The 26,713-nt window shown below is 35.8% G+C and overlaps 1 protein-coding gene across 1 annotated transcript; it reads left to right on the top strand.

Moving 5' to 3' along the window:
- The first annotated feature begins 1,899 nt into the window (after positions 1–1,899).
- LOC139138633 (uncharacterized) lies at positions 1,900–26,531 on the top strand. The gene is made up of 12 exons (XM_070707101.1): positions 1,900–2,365; positions 9,329–9,455; positions 9,909–10,097; positions 11,594–11,767; positions 17,055–17,210; positions 17,518–17,670; positions 19,966–20,136; positions 20,908–21,043; positions 21,941–22,088; positions 23,366–23,565; positions 24,126–24,284; positions 24,659–26,531. Exons 1-11 carry the CDS (start codon positions 2,030–2,032, stop codon positions 24,262–24,264), a joined length of 1,929 nt encoding a protein of 642 aa, XP_070563202.1. The 5' UTR covers positions 1,900–2,029; the 3' UTR covers positions 24,265–24,284; positions 24,659–26,531.
- Positions 26,532–26,713: the final 182 nt, after the last annotated feature.

The raw sequence follows: 26,713 nt of genomic DNA, 5'->3' as shown, positions 1-26,713 counted from the left end.
CTCTCCCCCACCCCCTGTCCCCGTATTATTTTGTCACACGAAACAAAAACTTCTCAAAAGACAAGAATGTCGTCCACCGGTTCCAGTTCAGCTTCTTTCCTTTCGGAGATTGGAAAAAATGTTTTTCCGAGGGCAGGCCCTTCAGAAACTGTTGGTGTGTACGCACATTATTTATTTATTTTATTTATTTGTGTATTCATTTTGACTCCGCAAAAAGAAAATGAGAACATTTCCAAAATTATGTGCGAGTCTGTTATAATATATATAGCTCTGCATGGCAGGGCTGTGTGTTACCGGCGTTATACGGCCTCCGTATAACGCCGGTAACACACAGCCTTGCCATGCAGAGCTATAATATATATTGATCGATTACCTAACGCAGATATACAAAACGAAGGTTAATGGTCTATACAACCTTAACTATTAGACTATATGGGGTGGATAGCGTTTACCAGAAACAGTATTTTTCTTAATCCAGGATTTCACGGACACCGTTTTGGTGGGTCAACACGAAGAAAGAGCCCGTGAAGTGGGGCTTTCATCAAAATTGAAGGTTGCCATCAAAAGTTGGGTCAGTTTTTGAATCGCAAACAACGATAAGGGCACCAGGTGACGACATGGACTTACCATGGGCATTACACGATTTGTCTGCATTTTACGGCTCCGTTGCACGTGAAAGGAGCTGTTTGTACCCGTTAAGGTATCACGTACGTTTCGAAATTGAAAGCCTTACAATTGCTCAATCTTTCCGTTTGGAAGCTTTAAATCATTGCCTTTTGAAAAATAGAATTAAAATCGGGGGCACTGTGCGAAATTGGGTAGTAGAGAAACAAATAACCCAATATTTACCGACACGTGAAATTCAAAATGGCCGCCATTCATATGTTAACTCTGTGGGTAAGATGAAATTTCCAATTTTCACAAAGTAAGCCGATGGAAACTTTAGTTACTCTATAATAAGCCCCGCACAGGTTGTAAAACAAAAGTATTGTTAGAGTGTCCGAATAACTGTCTACCTTAAATACTTTTCGCATATTGTAGTAAACATTCACTGTGTACATAAGAGAATAGTATAAGAAATTTATGCAGCTCAAGTATACGCATATTAATACAAAGCGTGTATTCTGAGCTGCAAAGGTTTCCCTTTCAAAGTACATGCTCCACTTTAGTATCACTTCCATCGTCTGCCACATCACCATCAATATCACTACCCACGATGGGGACTGTTACAGTTACTAACACTTTCAGCAAAAAAGAATTCATTTTGTGTTTGTCGTATTCAACACAATAACGGAGAGGGGCAACCTTTGGGAATTTTGTCATTGATTCGATGAGGTCACTTGTGCTCGGACGATGAAAACGAGGGGAACACTTAAAGAAATTTGTTAAAACAAGGAAAAATAGTCTAGCCAATCTATTCAGTGAAAATGGCTGATAAATTTAATTATGGTTTTCTTGTTTTGATGACATTATAAAAAATCTATTTTGGGTAACTTAAGTTTCGAATTCTGTCACTAGTCACTTCGTCTCTTAATACACTTAAATGGTATATTGTAACTCCTGTAATGAGATACACATCAAAACAAGATCGACATTACACGACAAGTCTCTGTTCTGAGTAGAAGTTCCGACCAGTTTGAAAATGGTATGTAATGAAAATGACTGATCGAGGGGCAACTGCGAAAGCTCCGTTGAGTGTTGGTACGACGTATCATTCAAGTTAAAATGCCTTCTATTTTTCCTTTAATTCAGTCCAACAATGCAGGAATATTCTCATCAATGTCTGTAATAAATGTATGTTGTCATCATAACTCTTTAATGTAGTAATTATAATTTTGTTGACCATTTCTTTATTGTTTTTCCGCATGGATGGTCTTATCTCATCATCGTTTAGGAGCTCCTAAGCGTAATTAGATCGTCAAGACTAGCGAACAATATCACTACGACTACGGACCAATACATCTCTCACCTCACAAACGTTTTGAGTACTAGATGAGTCAGCAAGAAAGACAACGACATATCCGATAACATGTCGAAGTCGCTGGCGCTACTTTGCACAGTAATTGCAATCCATTGTGGTCATTTCGGGACGTTCGCAGCTTATGAAATGACGTTCACACAGCCAGACTTTCCTTGGGAAAACAAGGCCTTGCAAGGACACGTTCTGAGGAGTTTTTCCTACGCTAAACACGTCGTGGTGTGCGCTAAGTCGTGCTTGAACGAAGGCAAGTGTAAGTCGTACAACTACGAAGAATCCACTAACACCTGCGAGTTGAACCGAGTGGGCCATGATACTCACAGCGCAGATTTGGTTGATAAGGAAGGAACTATCTACCTGACCAGGGCCACTTACTCCTTGCCTGAAGTAAGATAAAAATACATACCTTAAAGCCCCAGTGCTGCTAACTTTCGATGGTTTTTGCATTATTTTTATTTTATAAATCAATTGCAACTTCTTATTCTACTACCCAAAGAATGTTGAAACACCCACTATTTAGCTTGTCAACTTAGCGTCTATATGTGTAAAATGCATGAATATTGTTTACATTTGAATTCTAGTCCGGACAAGCAGTCAGTTTTCAACAATAACAATGCACTTTACAACCATAGGCGCTGAGTTGACAAGCTGGATACTGTGCATATCAACATTCTTTGGGGAGAAGAACAAGGAATTATGGTTCACATTCGAAATAAAAATAGTGAAATTATCATCAAAAGTTAGCAGCACTGGGGTGTAATATAATCTCAGTTATTGCGACGTAGAAGCTATCCTCTTTTAAGAAGAACGTCTGAAATACAGATATCTAGCTTCGTTGGTAATTAAGGTGTGCGTTGCAAAAACACTCATAAACATTAACATTAATATATATATATATATATATATATATATATATATATATATATATATAGATATATATATATATATAGTGTGTGTGTGTGTGTGTGTGTGTGTGTGTGTGTGTGTGTGTGTGTGTGAAGTGTATACATTTATAGATAAAACACTAAAGTACACATACACAGTAATACACACTTGAAATTCGAGTAATGGACATTCCGTGTCCTTTAGGAGGTTTTTATCTCTATTACTCATTTACTGCTCTTCTATTCTTGATTTTTGATCGAGCTCTGTAAACGTGGCAGGAGCTAGAGACACACTGTGTCACCAATGTTGGCACACAGAAACATAAACATACAGAAAGACAGACAGTCAGAGAGACAAGGGAGCAAGTAGATAAATAGATGTTGATTGATTGACAGTAGCTAGACAAACAGACAGACAGACAGATAGATAGATAGATAGATAGATAGATAGATAGATAGATAGATAGATAGATAGATAGATACCTGTTTGCTTGCACTTAACACATTTGTCACGAATTTTTCGTCGCCGTTCATTCAGTATTATTTAGGGATGGGACGTCGGTGAGGCTGCCAAATATTCGTTATTTTAACAGAGATATCGACTCTGGCTTTAAATGTCAGCATGCATTGGAACGATGTTTGCTATGACATTGAAACAAATAAATACTATAAAACAGTAACTTTAGATCATCTCTTTTTGGCGCAATTGAAGTTAACTTTAGAGTCGGGACCATTTGAAAATTTGATATTAAAAACGGCCGCTGACGCAGAAAAAACTACATCACATCGTTAAGAGTTGAGCACAAATAATAACATCGTTATGACAGTGTCGTTTCCATAGCAACTGGTATTGTGTTTGGTCTAAGTGTTCTTGTTTTCCACCTGGCTGCATCCTTTCAAACTTCCAATTGCAATCCTTTGTCATTAGCATGATTAATTCGAAATTATGTCGTCAGCTATAGTTCATGGGAAAACAATCTGCCCGCAGTGGAAGATTGCCCTGTAACGTCTCCGTCTATTTCCTGAAGACATCAAATTTTTGTAATGTTTCTTGCCAATTTGGTAAAAAACTTGTATAGGTCAGTACGATTTTTTTCTGTAACAATCATACTCTACGTGTATATGTTGTTAATCCGTATTAAAGTTCCTTTGGTGCAAATGGTCGTATCTCTTCATTCAATTCACCAGGTTTCGACATGCGTCAAAAGAGTCCGATACACAGTACCGAACCAAGATAAAAGGAATATAGAGATTGGTCAATGCATAAAGGGTGGAATGCGCCTCGAGCACATATATTTGGACTCTCAAACTTTTACAATTCTTTCCTGATCTACCACTTTCGGGATTTATTTTAAAGCTCTTGTTGTAAGAAAACTTTTCATCTTCTCAGTTGTTTCGAAAGTCTAAAAATTTTATTTTTCTTCATAGACTTAATACAGGGGTGGCGGCCACTTTGACTTTCAATTATCTGTAAATTTTTGGTATATCTTGGAATATGGAGAATTCCTCATAGTGGTGCGGCATGGCAAACCCATTGTGCATTTTGTGATAAAAGCACCAAACTTGGCTCAGATGTGTCTTAATATGTGCTGAACAAATTCAGATACCGAGCCACTGAAAATCTACCAAAGCGTTGCCATGGCAACCATTTCCCCAAAATGGCTACCAGACAGGTATTTCTCACCTAGTAAATGTCAACTACATAAGTCGTTGGGTAACTTTAGGTTGAATAATTTCAATAAGAAACTGTGAAAAGTGTTATTTGAAAATTATTTTAAATTTCCTTCACCACCTGACTTGTTAAACGGGTAAATACGGGCTTAGATCCTATAAAAGTATGACGCTATGTAAGCAGTCAAGATATGTTAGACCGTAGGCCAGAGGAGTCTACTTGCACCCCCAGGATAACAAACCTATCGTTTTAGAAGACTTGGGATCCCTAGAATACGAAAGAGAATTTTGACAGAAAAAATATAGGGATGCAATAACTGTTATGGTCGACTTTTGAACGGCACCGCAAAATAACCATTTTGCTATCCATGTGCTTTTTTCTTGTAGTACATGTAAGTCATTTACTAAGTGTTTTTAACGTAATCTGACTTGTCGGATATCATTAGAATGGAAATTTATTCTTCTTTAAAATGACATATGTAATATGCAATATCTTTGATAGATTTTTTTATGAAATGGGACCAAAACTTACCCAATACCCCAAAAATCTGAAATTCTACCAATTTTTTACCTTGGCATAACACAAAAGGCAATGCTTTGTATGACATATGTTTATTTGCTACAAGGACATGTCAAAATGTGAAATAGACTCTTGATAGGAAAAATATTGGGATGCTATAGGTCTACCGGTCATACTTTGAAGGGTACCGCAAAATTACAGTATTGCCAACTCGCATGCATTTTCCTTTAACCTGTCTTGTTGTAAGTCATCTGCTGAGCTAATTTTTTTACATAACCTAGCTTGTGGGCTAACATCGGAAAGGGATTTTATGCTTCTTTTAGATAACATATTTTAATATGCAATATCTTCCATACCTTTCATAAAATATGACCAAAACTTACCCTATACCCCAAACTTTATATTGCAAATTAATGTCACTGCCTATCTCAAATTCTACCAATTTTTACCTAAACATATCAAAAAAGGCAATTCTCTATATGCAATCGGTTTTATTTGCTACGGAGACATATCAAAATATGAAAGAGACTTTTAACAGAAAAAGCATTGGACAAGGGAACTGTAAAGTCAAAGTATTGCGAATCGCATCTTTTTTGTTAAACGTCAAATTCTACCATTTTTTAACCTAGACATATAATAAAGGGTAATGCCTTGTATGAAATGATTTATTTGCTATAAGAACCTGTCATAAATACGGAATAGACTTTTGGGCAATGCCTTGTGTAAAATCTGTTTTATTTGCTACGAGGCCATGTCAAAAATATGAAATAGACGTTTAACTGAAAAAATATTGGGATGCAACAGCTGTCACAGTCATATGTTGAAGGGTGACGCAAAATCACGATTTTGAGACCCACGAACATTTTTGTTAAACCTGTCTTGTTTAAGTCATATGCCGAGCCTAACTTATACATAACCTGGTTGTGGGTATCATTATTAAAGCGATTTATTTTTCTTTAAGTTGACCTTTTGTAACATACAAATATCCGTTACAGTTTTCATGAAATGGGACCAAAACTTACCGAATACCCCAAAAGATTACATTTCAAATTACGGTTTATCTTACGTTCTACCATTTGTTTTTGCTCCACACAATACAGAAGGCAATATCATGCTTATATGAAATCGGTTTTGTTTGTATCAGACGTATGTCAAAATATGAAGTGAACTTAATAAGATTTAGTCGCCACTGGGATCATATTTCAAGGGGTACACAAATACGGCAAATTTCCTAAAACATATAAATTTTTATCAAACACGTCTTTATGAAAGAAGTCAGCCAAAATCATGGTCACGGGTGATCTCAAAATATTATCAGCATCGCATATTAAATTATTTTGTTTCAAGTTTGTTTTGTAAGATTTGACCTGAAAAGTTCTTATGTGGAACTCTAATTTAATTTGGCAGAACAATTTTTGAAAACTAATTATGGTATGTGTTCTACTCGCTGTAATGGAGATGAAAAAAGAAAGGCACTATACTGAATTATACAACCAACTGAATGACAAGCAAGGTGCGGAATTGAGCCTTTAAAGGTTTTGTTTTCTAAACTGTATCAATGAGCACAGCTAATTCAACATTAATTTAGCTGATCCAATACTCGTTTCTAAACATTATACATTACATCAAAATTACCAGGGCGTTCCTGAAGAAAAACTTGTATAGATATATCAGAAAGCTGGACTTTCTTCATTGACAAAATATTATGGAATAGATATACCTGATATTTAGCTGCTCTAGTTATCGTTTCTAAACTTCATAAATTAGCATAAGTGTCTAAAGATATGTCATATAGCTTGGACTTTCTTCATTAACAAAAATAGGGATATGTCCAATATTTAGCTGCTCTAATGATAATTTCTTAACTTCATAAATAAGCAGAAATATAGCTAGCCAATCTTCAGTACTTTATGGCATTCACCAGTAAAATATTTTCAGGATATATCCGATATTGAACCGATCTAATTATCATTTCTAATCTTCACGAATTAAATCAAAGGATGTTCTATAGTTTAAAAGCATGTATCTGATACTTGATCGATCTAATTATTGCTTCTACACTCAGTATACTTTATAAAGTAGTTCAGATTTAGCTGGACTGGCATGTTGAAAACGTTCAAAATTTGGTAATAGCTTTTCTGTAATTGTGTGTTACTGAATGTGCAAATGATTTATTGTGAATACTGAACTGCGTAAAATCTCTAAGGTTTATGTTTCAATTTTGACTGGAGTGTCACTGTTTGTATAGGAAGGTTCCCATTTGATCAGATAATTGGCCAGCCAACACTACCGTGCTTAGGTCTTGGGTGTATGTGTCAAGTGGATAACAAGAAAATGATTGGCAAATATTTAGGATTGTCGTTTAAACTTGTTGTCTAGGCTATGTAAACACCATGGAAAGGAATAAAATACTCGCCAGCTGACTAGCCATGTAAAAGCAAGCAGAGATCCGGGGAGTGCCAAGCACGGACATGACGGACAAAAGTGCAGCATTGTGCTATAGCTTTGCTTTCCCTACCTTTCATGTTTGTTAAAAAGAAAGTGGAGTAATACAATTTAATTTATGGTGCCACGTTTTTGCATTTCAACAACAAATTATGTACGACCAAGAAATTAGTACCAAAGTATACCATGTTCAAAATATTATAGGCATGAATCCATATATATATTTATGCAATAGACCATTGAAATAACTCTAAAACCAATATTTAAATTATGAAATAGATATCAAATTACACAAGATCAGTTTCATTTGAAATAAATAATGAAAAGTGATGTATAATATATGGTACATATAGCCCAAAAAAATAATATAAAAATATGATCGTGTTCTCCACGTGGTCAAAATTTAAACGGCTGCACTTATGTACTAATTGTAGTTACATGATAAATCTCTAACATTGACAATTATGGGGATATATAAGAGATTTCCGCCCAAAATGTTATTGTTTTTAAAGTTAAAACTAGAAGGTTTGTTATACAGTAAATATCATTGTGCTTTTTGGTATGTAGGCCTACACGTGAATGTAGATGAACAAGAGTAAGAGATTGGGTTAAATTTCCCCACAATTTTCCATGTCAGGCCTTGTGATTTAACACCCTGCAAAACTTGTCAATGGCTGACTAATAAAAATTAGAAAAGATAATTAGTCAATGTCAAAATATTGCACATATTCAATATTTCTACTCAAGAACACTCCATCCATTGGAAGAACATGGAACACGCTGTTTTTGCACTCGGACGCATCATACTCTGCCCACCACAGCCATGGGCCGATCTAGGCCTATTTGCAAAACCTGGTGAGTGTCGCACGTACCAGCTACAAGTCTAAAAATGCTTAAAACTGGTGCATCAACGATAACAAATAAGAATAAATAAAAAAAACTCTGAATAGTAGCTTCTAATAGTCTAACTAGACAGAACAGCTGACAGCTGATCATCGTATAAAACATTCAATTTGACAATTTTGAATCTTCCACTTTTGCCTTATTGCAACCATATTGTCAATAATTTTATTAAGAGAACCCGTTTTTCTGGTAGAATGAAATTATAAAATAATAAAAAATGCAAATTGTAATCTTAATATGCATTTATGATGGTAATACATCCACTATTCACTGCAGAATCATCCGTAAGAGTAGCAACTACGGGATTTTACAGTGATTGATGGTCGTCATATTTAAAAATGGCCGCCACACCAGAACGAGGCTGTACTTGTGAGGGATCTGTATCAAAATTGATTTTAAAACAAAAAATATGCAAATGGTAATCTTAAAAGGCATTTATGATGGAAATACGTCCTTTATTCACCACAGAATCATCTGTAGAGCAGCAACTATGGGATTTTATAGTGACTGATGGTCGCCATATTTAAAAATGGCCGTCACACCAGAACGAGGCTTAACCCGTGGTGGCTCGGTATCCAAATTGATTCATATCATGATAATCTACATTCGTACCAAATTTCATGCTTTTATCACAAAATGCACAATTGTTATGAAAATTTTGGTTATGCCGCACCACTATCACTCTATTTATAAATTATCTTATTATTCATATTTGTTTTTTAAATTTATTTACTTATATTCTTAACGAACTCTGATGTATTTTTGTGTCAAATGAGCCTAAAGGTTGGGATGTGTAATTCCACTTTATTGTATAATAAGTCCACGTAGGAAACAAATAAATAAACAAGAATAACATCTATGACAACTTTACTCGAGCAAAACTCAAACCACTGAGAACTTATGCACTGATGTCTTATTCACCTCTAGGAAGCACTCGGAGCCTGTGCTTCTGATCCCTGTAGAAACGACGGTACTTGCCAAGAGACTTGTGAGGGTGGTTATGTTTGCTTCTGCATCTATGGAGAATGGATGGGGGATACTTGTGAACAGCCAGGTAAATGTAGTATCTAACAAATTATGCACAGCACATTTTCGGTTTATTTTTCCTCATATTCCTCCACGAGTGTCAACTAACTTGAAGTCACATTGATAGTATACTTACATGTATGGTCTCATCGGAAAAAAACCATCTCATCCTTAGCTTTGCTTGGTAAAAATTTCTTCACTCTCTTCAAATTAGTGGAAAATGAATGTTAAAGGTTTGAATTTAGGAATGGGGATAATGAGTGCTCTCTAATACGAATAAAAGACAGCAAATATCGGAAGGCACGAAAGAAAAAAACGTTCTTTCTCATTCTGATTATGCCGTCCTTCTTCTAAATGTCCAGCCTGAAAGGTTACAACATTTCCCAAACCGGCCAATATTTTGCAATGTCGAGGGCCAAAACAGATCATTTTCAGTACATTTATTTTTTCTCATTTATTAATACATTTTCTCTTTCCTCAGTGATCCACGGTAACTGGGGTCAGTGGGGAGGGTGGGAGGACTGTCCATCCACCTGCGGTCGAGATGTCCAGTATCGTCACAGGGAATGCAACGATCCACCACCCTCAGAGTACGGCGGAAAATACTGTGAGCATGACAATGGATTATACGACACCGATGCACAGTTATGCAGTCCCGACGCTTGTCCAAGTAAGTTCATTTGTTTACTCCATTCATCTCGCCTTAATTTATACACACCATCCCTAAATCTTTCTATTCTATATACTCAGAGCTATAATCATCATCATCATCATCATCATCATCATCATCATCATCAATTATTATATAGAAATAATAACACGACTACTTATATACGATGGCCGAGAGAGTTCTTCAAAATGCAAAATTCAATACACTCACAGAAAACTGTACTTTGCGTCAGTGTTCTAAACCGTAGAATGCAGCGCTGTGACATTGAAGTGCCGGCGATGCCACGAGCCTAATTTTGCAGAATTGCCCCGCTCTAAATTATTAACATTCTGATCACTCTGTGTTTGAAAACATAATGGTCTAAACTACTGCAAATATATGAAAAATACAATTATTATTTCTGTCACAGTAGGGACTGTGTTTCCGTACAATCCACTTGACTGTAAACAAACAACTTGCAGTTCTAAAGCTAAACACGACTGAGGTCTGATATTTTTCGCCTACCTTTCAATTTTACTTTAAAATTATGACTGAATTGTACATGCGATCATCAACGATACAAAACGTAATGCCAGTGTCAAAGTTAAAAGTAACACATAAGGAAAGGGAAAACATGGGACGGGCCTGCACATAATTACCTTTCGCCGACGTCTCTGCATGAACCTTTGTGCGCGGTCGTTCGATATCGTACACCTCTTCGATCTAGGTGGAGAACTTGAAGTGTTGGAATAGCATCCGGCTTTAGGCATACTGACTTTTTTGTAATCAAATTGATGCTATGATGCTCGAAGAAACTACAACTGCCGAGTCTTCAAAGTGCACCGAACACAGTCGTGAGTATTGACTCGGTTGCCGATATTTTCTCCGGACTGCTTCAATCCATTTTTTCTGCATCGCGGCTCTGTAGAGAAGCTTGCACCTGACCCTGTACCGTTATTGCAATTAAATGTAACACAATAGACCATCGTTTCCGTTTACATATGGCTAACAAAGAGCGCAACAACTATTTACATTTAAAGCCCCCACTCAATTATCAGATTTATCTAACATAAATATTATTTCCTTGATAAAATATTCAATGGAAAATAAAAGAATGACAAACTGTTAATGGGCTGTTGACACATTTGCTAATGCGAGAACCAGGGATTGAGAAGGGCGCCGTTAAGAAAAGATAATACATTCTGCTAGAACACCGCCGTGAACAGCAAGCACGCCACTTGTGTTTGACTCAAATGACGTCACTAACCACAGAACCCGGAAGTACGGACGTTGGTGGGCATTTCAAAGACAGTACATATATTGCACTATATTTATATGAAATTTCGATTTCAATAGCCTTTCAATAAAATTTTGGAAGGTATTCACCTTTGAGACACAGCTGAGCCTATACCTTATACATTGGAGACAATATTATCCAAATCTAGGTTGATGCTTTCCTGTATGGCCTTACTGTATGCCGTTCTGATGAAGTGTAATCAATTTCACTGACTCTCTAGTATGGTCGATGTGGGGCGCCTGGACTGAATGTGTTCCCGGATTCTATTCCTGTGGCCCTGGCAAACATAACAGAACCCGAGAGTGTTACAACGGCGGCACACCTGGCGTAGATGAAGGATGTATTGGTCCTGTCGAAGAAACGAAAAAGCCTTGCGAATCACGTGACTGTGAGGGTAAGTAGTGACTGCCGTGATTGGCTTAGGTGAATTTAAATTTCAATTTTGAAAATATCGGATGGTTCGACCGACTGCGTGTTGTGAAAAAAACCCAAACTTCTCCACATAGAAGAAAAAAATAAACACTTCATGCTCAATCGTATAATGACTTGCAAATCCACTGGTGGAGAAAATCTGTGTTCAGAACAATGAGAGAGACATATTAGAAGGCCCTGGGCCTACAGTATCTGACACGTATAAAAGTGAATGGACAAATCAGCGAAGGGCATGATTTGCATAAGAAGTACCAAATGATATTACTTTCAGGAACACACAGTTGGACTTCCATTTGTGCAATCTGTTATAGAATTCACTGGGAGAATTATTGCCTTTCTTCACAGTTCTAAAATTCATGTGCCCATGCTTGTCGAAACGAAAGGGTAACCACTTGCCCGAATATGGATACAGGGAATTGTTAGAGAGACTCCAAGGTGGAAAAAACCACATCACGGAGAGTCATTTGAATTGCTGAGTCTTCGGGTGTTTCGGAAAGGAACAAACTAGGCGAGCGGCGAATCCACAAAAAGGGCCTTATTTTAGGAGTTTAAAGTACCCACCTTACATACGGCCACATCATACGCCATTTGAAAGCTTATTATCTCTACTTTAAGAAAATTGACGATGTGGAGCTGCCAAGTAGGGCCATAACCTCCTAATCTGCATAATTAACAAGGGTACCCAATTTGCATAAATGCGATATAATATTTGAAATTTATTGTTAACTTCTCCAACGATACGTTTAAACTATCGAGTGATATATCAAATGAAAGGTCTTTCCATGTAGAATACAAAATGGATATTCAAAGAGATATTGAAATTGATTTCACTGAAATATTTTCATGTTTATATGGAAAACAATATTTTCCCCTTTTGAATAACAATATTTTAAAAATTTTAACACATACAGCCTCAACACACAGCCACATCATACATCATTTGAAAGCTTATTATCTCTACTTCAAAAAAAATGACAATTTGGAGCTACCAAATTGGGCCATAACACCCTAATTTGCATAATCAACACGCATACCCAATTTGCATAAATGCGATATAGTATTATAAATTTATAGTTAACGTCTCTAAACATACGTTTAAACTATCGAGTGATATATCAAATGAAAGTTAGTTGCATGTAGAATACAAAATAAATATATAAAGAGATATTGAAATTGATTTCACTAAAATATTTTCATATTTATATGGAAAAAATATTTTCCCCTTTAGAATAACAATATTTTAAAAATTTTAACACATACAGTCCTATCATACAGCCACATCATACGTCATTTGAAAGCTTATTATATCTACTTGAAGAAAATTGACTATGTTGAGCTATCAAGAAAGGCCGTACCCCTTTATGTCCATAATTTACACTGGTATGCAAGTTGCAGAAATGAGAAACAAAATTAGAAAATTCATTGTTAACTATTCTAAACACACTTTTACACTATCGAGTGATATATGGTCTTTGGTATGGTATTTGCATGTAAAACAAAATTGATATCAAAAGTGATATTTAAAGTGATTAATTTTACGGAAATATTTTCATATTTCTGTTGAAATAAATATTCCCTCTTTTGAATAATGGTATTTTAAAAAAAATTAACTAAAGTATCAATGCAACAAAAAGATCCACATGAACGACACTATTGTAGTTTTTGAAATGTAGCTCTGTAGCTGAAACAATGTGTCAGAGTAAGCTGCAGTCAAAATTGAAAGTAATGGCATGATTCATGATCCAAATCATTCATGTCATTTACAGTAAATCTAGTAATTGTAGGAATTCATCATCCTCTTCTTCACCAGCATTGTCATGAGTAAAAGGGTTGCCACAGTTATCGCTGCCTTGGCAGGAACAAAGGTCTGTGCAGGGAAGATTAATTTGACAGCAGACACAATTGGTGACATGTAATAAGAGAAAGCAGCTCCACACATCGTTCATATCGTAGTCGTTTGAATTTTATGTATGATATTGTGTATATTGTAAGTGTATATTATGTTATTTTTGGCCGTTTTATCTATAGTGTTGATTTTCCATGGCGAGACGTAGCCCTAATCTACGTGTCCTGCCCTATGGGGTAGCAAGACTAATGTGACACTGCGATCCTTTGATGCTACCTTTCGAGAATAGAGTTGTCTTCATCAGTCCTTCATTTTCTTTTGGTGAAACATGTGCACTGATTGAATGATTGTAGGTGTTACCAATCGAGTTGTTCTACTAAAGTTCAGTTTGTTCAAGTACGGAAGCTAGAATGTCTATTGTTCGTTCAGGCTGTATTTGTGTATGCTCACATATGAATCGGAGATCGGACTGTTGTAGGTTTTGTGAAGTTTTGCATCATCGTAACGCTTATATGTCCGTTTCTCTAATGTATGTGATTAGGCTACGTTCACAAATAACGGTGAGAAGCGGAGGAATTCGGGCTGGATTCGAAAATTTCGGGAGATTGTAGAGGGGTACTTGGAGTTTTTGATCTGCATATAGGGGACCTGAAAATGTTTTGGTTCCCTTTTACTTTTTACGATTCCAAGCTTTTGAAATTAATTTAATGAAAATTTCTGAATTTCTGGTAAAACTTAAGATCCCGTACCGCACCCAAATACCTGACGGTACAATTCACTGTTGACTTGAAAGTGTTGTTTTTCAAGATCATTTTCAGCACAGCTATCATGTATTTTGTTGTTTGACTGTTTTCTGGTGGGCTTCATTTTGTTCACTTGTATTTTTAGCATGAGTTACCAACTTGCAAGTGGTGCTAGTATTTTACTGTTAACTGGAATAATCGCCATGGCTAATTAACACTTTATATAAAACAGCCAAACATAATATACACTGACAATATACACAATATCATACACAAAATGCAAATAACGAAGATCTGAACGGTGTGTTGAGTTGCTTTTCCTTATTTATATAACATTATATAAATACGATAAATGAAATATGGTGCCTTCCGTCAACATATTCCACATAACTGAACTGAAAATACAGATGTAACACAGATGTAGTAACCAATGATGTCTCCAACAAAACAAGATTTCTTGAGAAATTGAAACAAAAATGACATCAATAATACAAAAGGGCCATTCAACACACAGCTATTTATAACAAGATCGGAACTAATTTGGGATAATTGGATGGTGAAGTAATGTCGGTTTAATTTGCAAATTTTTGCTCATCTGCTTTTCTTTTTACTTGTTTTTAAGAGTAACTTGTTATATTTCAACACTCAACTATAGAGCACAAAACACGTTTTAGAAAATTTGCAAAATATGAAGACCCAATTATCCCGAATTAGTTCCAATTGGTTTTATGTATTCTTGTTGTTCAGCTATATGGAAATTAGACGGAAAAAGGTTCCAGTCTGCGCATCATTAATAAACAAAAAATCAATTACAAAACTAATTCAGATATTTATCTCCATAACGTGAGCATTATTCGTATTTACTACACAATATTTTGAATATTAAAAACTAGTCAAGTTGTTTACGATTTAATTGAAAATATGCAATAAGAATATTTTGAATACACGTTTGGAGTTCATGATTCTATTCTACATGCAAATACCTATCATTTGATATATCACTTGATAGTTCAAAAGTAAGTTTAGAGTACTTAACAATGGATTTTTGTAATTGAATATCGTATTCATGCAAATTAGGTACCCGTGTGCATTATGCAAATTAAATAACTACAGCCCTATTTGTCAGCTGCATATCGTCATTTTTCATGAGGCAGAGATAATAGGCTTTCAAATAACGTTTGATGTGGTTGTGTGATTTGGTTCTATGTGTTAAAATTATTAAAATATCGTTATCCAAAAGGGGAAAGTATGTTGTTCTACATTAGTACGAAAACATTTTAGTAAAATCATTTTAATATCTCTTTGGATATCCATTTTGTATTCTCCATGCAAATACCTTTCATTTTATATATCACTCGATAGTTTAAAGTATGTTTAGTAGTTAATATATTTCTAATTTTATATAGCATTTATGCAAATTGGGTACCCACGTAAATCATGCTAATTAAGGGCAACGTCCGTACTTGACAGCTCCATATTGTCGATTTTCTTGAAGTAGAGATAGTAAGCTTTCAAATGACGTATGATGATGCAGTACGATTTGGCTTTTTGTATTACATTTTTTTAAAATATTGTTATTGAAAAGGGGAAAATATTTTTTTCAATATAAATATGACAATATTTCAGCAAAATGAATTTAAATATCTTTTTGGATGTCTGTTTAGTATTCTACATGCAAATACTTTTCATTTGATATATCACTCGTTTAAAAGTATGTTTCGAGTAGTGAATAATAAATAACTAATATTATATCGCATTTATGCAAATTAGGTACCCGTGGGACTTATGCAAATTAGGGGCTACGGCCGTACTTGACAGCTAAATGTTGTTAATTTTCTTCAAGTTGAGACAGTAGGCTTTCAAATGATGTATATATGGCTATATGATGTGGCTGTATGTGTTCAAATTCTTAAAATATTGTTATTCAAAAGGTGAAAATATGTTTTTCAATATAAATATGAAAATATTTCAGTTAAACCATTTTAAGTATTTTTTGGATGTCAATTTTGTATTCCATATGCAGATACCTTTCATTTGATATATCACTCGATAGTATAAAAGTATGTTTAGAGTAGTTAACAATAAATTTCCTAATTTTATATCACATTTATGCAAATTGGGTACCCATGTGAATTATGCAAATTAGGGGGTTATGGCCCTACTTGGCAGCTCCACATCGTCAATTTTCTTGAAGTAGAGATAATAAGCTTTCAAATGATGTATGATGTTGCCGTATGTAAGGTGGGTACATTAAGTGTGAAAAATGGGTGAGCCTGCCGCTCGCCTAAACCGACAACGTTTGGGGCATTGTACAGATAAACGAATCAGAGCCCGTCCAAATTGTAGACAATAATTTTCAGCAACCACCTTACCGTAAAAAAGACGATAGATACGACAGCAAACAAATGAGTCATTCTTGCATACAAAATACATAGATGCGTACTTAGATACATGCATAGATACATAGATAGATATATATATACATACATATATACATACATATAGTACATACATACATATATACATACCTTATACATACGCTTACATACAGCAAAAACGAATATCAATATCTGTGAATCTTTCTTTAATCATGTTTTCATAACGCACTGTAACATGTAGATAGTTTAGCCGCCTAAGTTGCCCTACTTTTCACTTTGCAGCTCCGATAAGATTGATGGAATCCAGCCCTTATGGTTATGGCTCCCTGCAAATCTATGATGACGTCAAGGAGGAATGGGGATACATATGTGGAACTTGGGGTCAAAACGAGGCTGATGTTGCATGCCGTCAAATGGGATTCAGCGGAGCGTATTCATGTACTTAATTAATCATCAAATCATGTGTGTGTGTACATACGTATACGTATGTATGTATCATTGTATGTCCGTGCATGCTTGCCTACTTACGTATATGACGGACATATTGATCCAATGATACATGTCTGTGTATGCATCAAATAATAAAGAAGTGGTCTATCTAACATGATATATTCACAGAAATCTGTCACGAATCGTGTCTAAACGATTAGGCGTTGGATGTACGATTTTGATGTTTGTTCGAAGATTAATGCTGCAGCGAAAACGATAATATTAAGTTTGAAATATTCTCGTATTTCTTTTAAAGATTCCACAAGGTCAGTAAGTTCACCAACCATAGCTTTGCGTGACGTCACCTGTTCCGATCCCGAAAGTAAATGGACGCTTGCTGAATGCAGTCATGCTGGATGGGGCAACAAAGGTGGTTGTGGGAGCACTGTAGCTGCGGTGACGTGCAAAGGTAAAAGCTAATAAGGGACTGGTCAGTTTCTTCAACCTGGGGAGGCGGTTGATACATGAGGGTCACCCTGTTTTTGACTTTGTGATGGGGGTCACCACGTTTTTGAAATTCCCAATGACGGATATCAGTTTGCTTTTGTATTGAAACCCGGACTCGTAATTGCATAAAATGTGTCATACCAGCCACGAATTGTTTCATTCAGTTGCAGTTTTCGCCGTACCCTTCAGGCGCGTAACTTTACTATATCACTCAGGTATACATTTCACAGATATCTGGACGTTTGTAAATTGAAAGTTTGTTTTGCAAAGCATTCCCATCATTATGAATTCTGCAATTTAGATACAAAGCATAGCAAAAACCTGATTGGTAAGGGCGTGATCTACTTGTTTTTGCTACTGGTGGCGACAGTTTCCTTTTTAAAGTTTCTGAACCTGCCATCATTTAAAAGATAACAGGCAAATGAGGATCGAAAAATATCGTCTTCAATAACTTGGAAGCTAGTCCAAGGGCAATTTTTAAAGCGTAGTTTCAGAGAACTGAAAAAAATGCAAATAGTCACCCAAAATTATATACTTTTATACTTAAATTATCATGAGAAGAAAAAGTAGCCTCGTCTTGTCTTAGTTCTCCTTTAAGGGAGAGTATCTGTAATTTTGACGACTCAGCTTCTTTGTTATTTTTATTCTGCATTATCATCAAGTGTAGTACCTCGTACTTTCTGAGCCTTTACATCAAAATTTTCCTCTGTAGAGATCCACCGTAATGGTGGAAGGGTTAAAGGTATGTTGCAATGCCCAGTGTTATGCTTGTTGAAATAGCTTGTACACTTATAGGAAAAAGTGAATTTTCAGTCTTGATCAAAATTATGTTTATTCCAATATTGCACAACACTTTGTACATATAAATTCCGAATTGAAAAACTAAAAACTGGGCATGTTAATTAGTCAAAAGACATAGCTACTGTCTCTGAAACATTAAGTTATACCAACATATGAGAAAAACAGACTTTCAGTGAGCAAAGCATGGGTTCATTACCATTTACAGTGATGGCTAGTAACAGTCTAATTACCCAAGAAGGTTTTTTTTATTTACTGCTGTTTTTTTTATATTCACGATTGGCATCAATCTAAGTACAATAGCTCTGGACATCTGGTAATAATATGCAAAGAATGTGTGAAAGACACTCACAGCTCATTCAAAATACTGTTTGTTAAAATTCCTATAGTAAAACTGACATGTCAACAATTGCACCAAACTTTAATATTGAAATTGCTTCGATGCTTCAGTCCCGGATTGATGAGAATCTGCTATACACTGTAACCAGCCGATACTTTCCACATCGGTACGGGCAATATTTCATATGCCAGGGAAACGGTCAAGTTGTACACTTTGGTTTGTTTGTTTAGCTTTTAGGGTGTTTTCAGTATCGCTTTGCTTTGCTTATCGCATTGTGTGTGTGTGAATATATATATATATATATATATATATATATATATATATATATATATATATATATATATATATATATATATATCTGTCTGTCTGTCTGTGAGTGTGTATGCATGCATGTATATGTATTTATGTATGTATATATGTATATATACATAATACATATATATACATAATACATAACATATATATATATATGTATATATATATATATATATATATATATATATATATATATATATATATATATATATATATATATATATATATATATATATTTCTCCTCCATTCTTTAGGATACTTTGCATAATGATCAAAGACTGATTGTTCGAAGTGACATTTCGTTGACAGACATTCAGCCATATCGTTCACAGTGTCTGAAAACATGACAATCACTTGGAAACGTGGCAAGACTTTGTGACTAATTATATGAAACATGCTATTGATGGTAATATCTATTAGAAAAAGAAATTGTTCTCCCTCGATATCATTTGCGTCTGTCAACAATTACTAAAATATTGCCTTATGAAATGAACTTCGTACTGATCAATTTCCGGGAGGAGGCAATGTTTATCAAGAAAAAAAAGTCGCGCAGCCCGGGCCGCTGACGGGATGACCCTCCCTTCAAAAGGTGGTCGCATGAAATTAAGCCTAGTGCGGATCAATAATTGTTTGAAATCTGTAGTGTTGTAAGACTACATTTTATGAAGTCCCTCCTAAGATGTGAAGACTGGTGGATACAACGCATGATACAAAAGTTTTCGATAGCTCCTCAGATTTGGATCACTTTCAACAAACAAGATCAAAGCGCGGTCAATGTACATCTTTTAATTGTTATCATTTCAGTGGACTGTCGCTGGGGAAAATGGTCACTTTGGAGTGATTGCTCGACGACGTGCGATAAAGGTACAAGAACTCGTACCAGATCAATAATGCGCTCCCCAAGTAACGGGGGCGAAGCCTGTGGTAGTGACAGCAGTGAAGCCATAGACTGTGAACTGAACCCCTGTTTACCGAGTAAGAAATCCAAAGCAAATTACACTCTTTCCGGGTTTTCTATGTTTCTCATTCTAGGGGGAGTTTCCCTTTACACTTTACAATAATAATTTTGCCTTCCGCAGTTCATTCTCAGCGTCTTCAAGTTGTTTTAATTGTATTATTGCATGACATCTGTTTGTTTCACTGTACAGTGCAATATATCTTCAACTTATACTATATTGGTACTACTATGCAATATTTCGTTGTACCAACCTGTCACACCGAGCACTTTTGAGATTTATAACCACTGGAGTGTGGTAATCTTTAATTACTTTCAGGAATGTATCACTCTGCATCAACTTTCATCGCACATGGAGTTCAAATGTATAGTTGATGTATAGTTGGTGAAATAATATCACGGAAAATTTGGTGAATTTCAATGAACTTCATTATTGCCCTACACGCCATCCAGCATTTTCTTTATGTTTTACCTTATATATTTAAATTCAAGTTTTATCTTGCAGTTCAAAGTCAAATGTGGCACTCTGCATTTCTGAATTTCAATATATGACCCTCCATCCTGCCAAACTTTATCCTAACTGACCATTCATTAACATTTCCAGCTTCTCACAAAAATAGTTTCATAATAACATGTCAAATTTTCAACCCAAACTTAAACATCATCGCCTATTTCTACACATGTTAGCTATTTAGGTATACATACACAATTTGAATAGAGTATGTTCATACGAAACTCGCAGAGGAGACAAAGTTTAACTTTTCACGTATATTGGTAACTTGTTTCCCCAGAGACCTGCTTAAAACGCCTGGAAAAAGCCCGAACAGATGGAGAGACTGTTCACAACGGCGTGTACACGATCGAACCGAAAACTGGTTTACTAATAAATGTATACTGTGACATGACCCGAAATAACGGAGGTTGGACGTAGGTGTCTTCCTATTTTAAAATACTTTCAAATTTAATGTGTAATTCCTGTTCGTGTAGTTTGGGATGTACGAGACTTTGTCAACTTTACAGAGTGGAGATTTGGGTGTCTTGTGTATTTCAACAGAAGTATTGCGCTTCTCTAAAATTTCACATTAGCAACCGTGGAAAGAGCCGTGGCTCTTTTCGCGCTCGAAAAGCTCAACAAAATTACATGAAGCAGCTCGATTAAAATTGATTAGTTTGAATCCAAAGTACATATTCTATGTGTGATTTCAACAAAGATTTGACCACAGTCAGTCAAACATAATTTTTTCTGTATTCGCTACGTTCATTAACAAAAAAGAATGAACTAATATATAGTTACTGAATGAAGTCCTTGCTCTTTGGTCATAAGTTTGCGTGATGATGGACATATTTCTATCATTTTGGAAATTCAATTGATGTATTTTGTAAATCCTAAATGTTGTACGAAAATAAAGTTTGAGCGCCAAATGATATTCTGAGGAGCTTAAAACAGTCACTCCCTATACTATGACACTCCTTCAGGGCAAAAATCGGCGCAGTTAGGTGTACTTACATATTTCATGTATGAAATGCTCGCAAAATGTTGTTCTATAAAATTTCCATTCTGCCATTGGCTAAAATGACCATATAGAAACAACAGAGTGATAAAATGAGTCAGCGTGCTTTCCACTTTGCCGAAGATAGAGGAACGTAACGGAAGTTACGATAAATGTTTATCCGAGAACTGTGCTGTCACAACTTTCTGTCAAGCACTGTAACCCTTTTTTACCATCACTGGCGATAGTCAAATGGGAGCACAAGAAAATCGTTGACCTGCCGAATGAGTCGGATTGACATATCCCTCCCTTTTTCATTGTTCCCCCTTCCCAGGTTGCTACTGACTGCAAAATCGCGATCAGACTGGGCGAAGATAAACCTACAGAATCTGAACGCCGGAACGCCCTCTTTGTTGGAAAATCACTCGATCCTGCAATACATCAATGACATTAGGGACAACTCTGGATCATCAAATGTACAGGTAGGAATACAATTAATATAGCATGTACTGTGAACCACAGATGTGATGAATACGAAATAAAACACATAGAAGTTGTTGTGGTACATATAACAATTATATTATTTTAGTCAATCCATGAAATATTTCACGTAATTATACAATGTTTGCTGCATTCGCTTCTTCCATTTCTGAAGAGACGCACGTTACACTAAGACTACTTACAGCAACAAGCAAGCGTTCGGTTACCTGACTGAACTTTCCTAGAATGTTCAATTAGACACAACAGATTTAAATAAAATAAAAACATTACGCAATCTTGTTTCAGAGATATCATGGCAAGCTGAATTCGTCGAAATGAGAGCACTGTATTTGATGACATCACGTCTTTAGTGATTCAAATCATGTACAAGGGACCTTTCATCAGAGCTTTAGGATGGTACTCGTCTCGAAAATGCAACACTTGCCCAGACTTTCCTCGAAAACTCTTTCAACCATTCACTAATCAAATCAAGGAAACAATCAGGGGTCACCGTGCAAAGTTTGGTACTAGAGAAACAAATGACATAGTGTCTTGAACATAAACATATATTTGATAGATCAGAAAAGAACTGTAAAGATTTGAGACCATATTTGTTCCCGAGGCACATTCTACCTTAATGTGAACAAGAATAAAAGCAGAATTTGGTATTTCTATTTGTGAACCATTATTTGTACCAAGCAAGGGACTGAGTCAGATGTGCTCACAGAACTGAATTTTCCATTAGCTGACTATTAAATACGTTTTGGAAATATGTGAAAAAGAAAGCATGCAGAAAAAAAGCAAAATTAATGTGGATTACAGGACCATTTTGTTTACCATGTTAATCTATCACTGGCCAGCTTCTATATGCAGTCTTCTTGGCAAGCCTGCGAACGCTTCTCCGTATATTCGTTACCCAAGCATGTAATCGTGTGTTTTTACTCTAAATCATATCTGTAATTCTTTAAAATTTAAAGAAATTGCGGAAAATCTGAAGACGTAGAAAATCGGAAGCATTATATTTCAGAGCTTTTGGAATAAGAAAATCTTCCATTTGATAAGTGACTGTGCTCGGATTACAAAAAGCAAGTGATCGAAAGTGTGCTACCCGTAACAATATTCGTAAAAAATCAGTGATAACGGTTTCATCTCTTTCATTTGATCTAAGTAATAAAAGCTGCACATTTGCACTTAGGAAAAAGAAAACCACGGTAAAACTCTAACAGCTTCGGAAATTAATTTTAGACAAAGTTCTTTTTCTCCTTTTGATATATTACAGCTTCGATTAGAAGGTGGTGACACGGAAAGAAACGGTGGTATATACGCCATTTCAAAGAGTGCCGACTTATGGACTAGCTCCGACCAAGCCGTAACAGTTGTTCAACAGTTCTCAAACCATGATGTAGTCGATATACTCCCCCGTCAGTGTACTGACCAAGAAATCGACGACTCTGGATGTCTGTTGAAATCCAAGGCCACGTTAGTAGTACTACATTCATATCTGCATGCATTGCCTCGGATTTTTCGTTCTACAATAGACCCCCTTTTTATGGTCTATGGTTCTACTTGCTTTTTAATACCTCTGTACTTGCATGTGTACTATTCGCCTCTCTTGCAAGTTGTCTTTGCATGGCATGCAACATCTTCCGAAGAACGGACGCGCTCTATAAACATTACAGTCAACGCAAAAAGCGCAACGCAGCTTAAAGTTTTTGAGCATTTCTGGCTGAGGACCCTCAATTGAAGATCAACGGGAAACTCTACGATTGCATACTTAAAAATGCCAGTCATCACTAACATATCTAAATATCTATTTCCTGTTCACTTTGAATGTGGCCATGAATATTTTGTCGATTTTTTTGGAGCCTGTCAAATCGGTTTTTAGTGATGTAATCGTTGACACTTTGTCAGGTTTAGTATTATACATGTTTGAATTTTTGGTATCATACAGTATCTCTCAAAGTTACAATTTGTCAATTTATATAACTTGTCATAATTTTTTATCCTGTTCTACACGTACGTTTTGGTCTCCAACGTAGCGTGGCCACAAACGACCCAGTCGGTGTTATCATTCAGAAGCCTCCGGGACTGTACTTCGCTGATCCAGCCCCATACTCATGCGATCCAACTTGCGAAGGCTTCGAAGGACCAATTTGGTACTGGATAAGAGAAAACTGAATACATCCTGCCAGGTCAAGGTAAGTACCACCACTTCATTGCGTCTACATTTCCATTTAGGTACACAGTACTGTAATATCTTTCTATCCTTACTCTGAAATTCAAAGTAAGTTCAAACAAGAGATACCCTTTCCTTGTCACATACCTTCAGAAGATCATGTTCCTGTCATCTATATTCTTACCGAGGACCAGACAGATGCGATTCATGAAGTGAAATGTATACAAGCATTGGAATAGATAATATACTCATCGTTATTGCAAAACAAATATCATTTAGCTGTCTTATTTAGACAAACTGAAATAGACTACATAGACTACACAGGTATCTTGGCCTCACAAGTAATAGTGCGCATTGCAAAAGTACAACACTTATAATCAACCTCTTATTTTCCAGATCAAGGGCCTCGTTGATTGAAGAACTTCAAGACACTTGAAGACAGTAATCGACACTAAATTCGCAACCAGAAATTACCAAAGAAGACTCGCAGCACAGTTTAGCGTATACACGTCACTTTGGCTTGATGTATGATTGCCCATATTTGAGAATTTCGTAGTATTACGTTTCAATTTCCGTTTGAAGTGATGTTAAAAATATTCCAGCTTAACACTTTATTAGATGTTACTTTGTACGTGTGTACTAGATGAACCAGAATCTTCACAACTGTGAAGTTTGTTTAACTCTGACCAGAGATTGCTTTGCAAAGTGTGCTATAATGTGCCGTTATTAAGTGTGGAGTTTGTGACCATCAAGAGCAAATGAAATTTTTTCGATGAATAAGTTCAAGCAAACTGTTGAAGTAATTTGCTTTGCAGTCACGAGATAACTCGATATGAGTCAGTATTCAGCCACGATTCATGTCATGGTTTAGAAATTTTGAAGGAGTACGAATCCATTTTGTTTGCGATGTGGTGAAATTTAAGTGAAACGTTAAGAAACAGCAAAAAATCTCTGTCATTTTAGTTATTGGAAGAATATTATAGCTATGAGATCGCGATCATCAAAATTGCATGTTTTAAGGAGGGTTGATACTGAAAAGTACATAATTATAAGCAAATTCATTTCACACGACGACCGCAGCTCATAGCCCGTGTCTGATGTCGAATCAATATAATTGCTGACTCTGGGACTCCACAATGTTGAGATACAGGTCACGATGACCTGGTATTTATCAGAATTTGAAATTTATCAGCTTCGATAGATCAACTGATGTGATTTTGTTGATTTTTACTATGATTCATTCACTCACTGGTTTGCAATGTCATACCATACGAAATATTTTGCAAACAATGTCAAAAATTAAGAAAACTCACCTTCCTTGAAAGATGTGATCTTCGATGCCAACGCTTTTTATCGGTAAAGCAACTCTACACGGAAGTTTTTGTTTCGACCTTACAGAATGAGCAAGTAAGACTAGTGAAAACGGCGTTTTTTTCTGAAGCCCTCACCTCCAAACAACAAGCATGAGTCATTCCTTAATACCGTCCTTTCATTGGAGGGAAATCCAAATGCGTTTCCAGTCAATGACCAATGATAAAAACTCTCTTACACATTTTAATTATTGTTTGAACCCGGTATAACAAGCTGATATGACAGAGAAAGCAAAAATGTTATTTTCGTAATTTTCGTAATTTATTCCAAAAATTGAAGAACAAAACAGGATTCGTTATTCCTTAGTCACATTTGAAATCATTGCACTTTTCTTACCGAGTCGTGGCACACTTGTTTTGATTTCACTGAGTTGTCAATATTATTTCACAATTACCATATTAAATTAAATACAAATGCTTGTACATGAGCATCAAGTTTAGGGATGCACCATTATTTCCTGATGGGATGGTCAGAATGAAAGCGTGCAATATGTTTCCACTTTTACATACTCTGTCATTTATGAAAAATATGCACATTTTATCCTCCATTCGAAATTTTCATTTTTCGATCCGTGTGGATTTTTTTTACGAGATGAGAATTGCTGAAAAAAAATCAAATATGTAATACTCTTAAGTTTTTGTTTTCACTTTACCACAAAAGGAGTTCTATAACGGCTCATCCCTAGCTCGATTGCAACGTATGCCATAGTTTTAACCACACAGCTAACGTTTTTCCGGTTCCAAGTTCAGCCTAGCTTTTGATTTAGGCCGTACGTGAGTAAAAGAAAACTGGGCCCCTTAAGATCTCTGTCTCATACCACAACCCATTCGTTCGAAGACTGGGACCGATTCATTCACTTGAACTGTTGACAGATGGTAAATAAATTATGATGGACGTATTTGTTTGTATTCTTGTTTCATTTTACATGCAAGCAAAGTTACCTAGTTTGTTAAATAAGCTTGGCTAAGGTCATTCCCTCTTGTTTTTGAAAATGTGACGAATCACCATATTTCACTGCAATATAGACCTTTTCCGGTTATTTTACTGTTACAGACTAAATTTTCTTCTGCTTATTGATAT

Source organism: Ptychodera flava, chromosome 8 (genome assembly GCF_041260155.1).
Source record: "Ptychodera flava strain L36383 chromosome 8, AS_Pfla_20210202, whole genome shotgun sequence".
NCBI lineage: Eukaryota > Metazoa > Hemichordata > Enteropneusta > Ptychoderidae > Ptychodera > Ptychodera flava.
The sequence above is the reverse complement of the archived record's forward strand: the minus strand, read 5'-3'. Positions and strand labels throughout refer to the sequence as shown.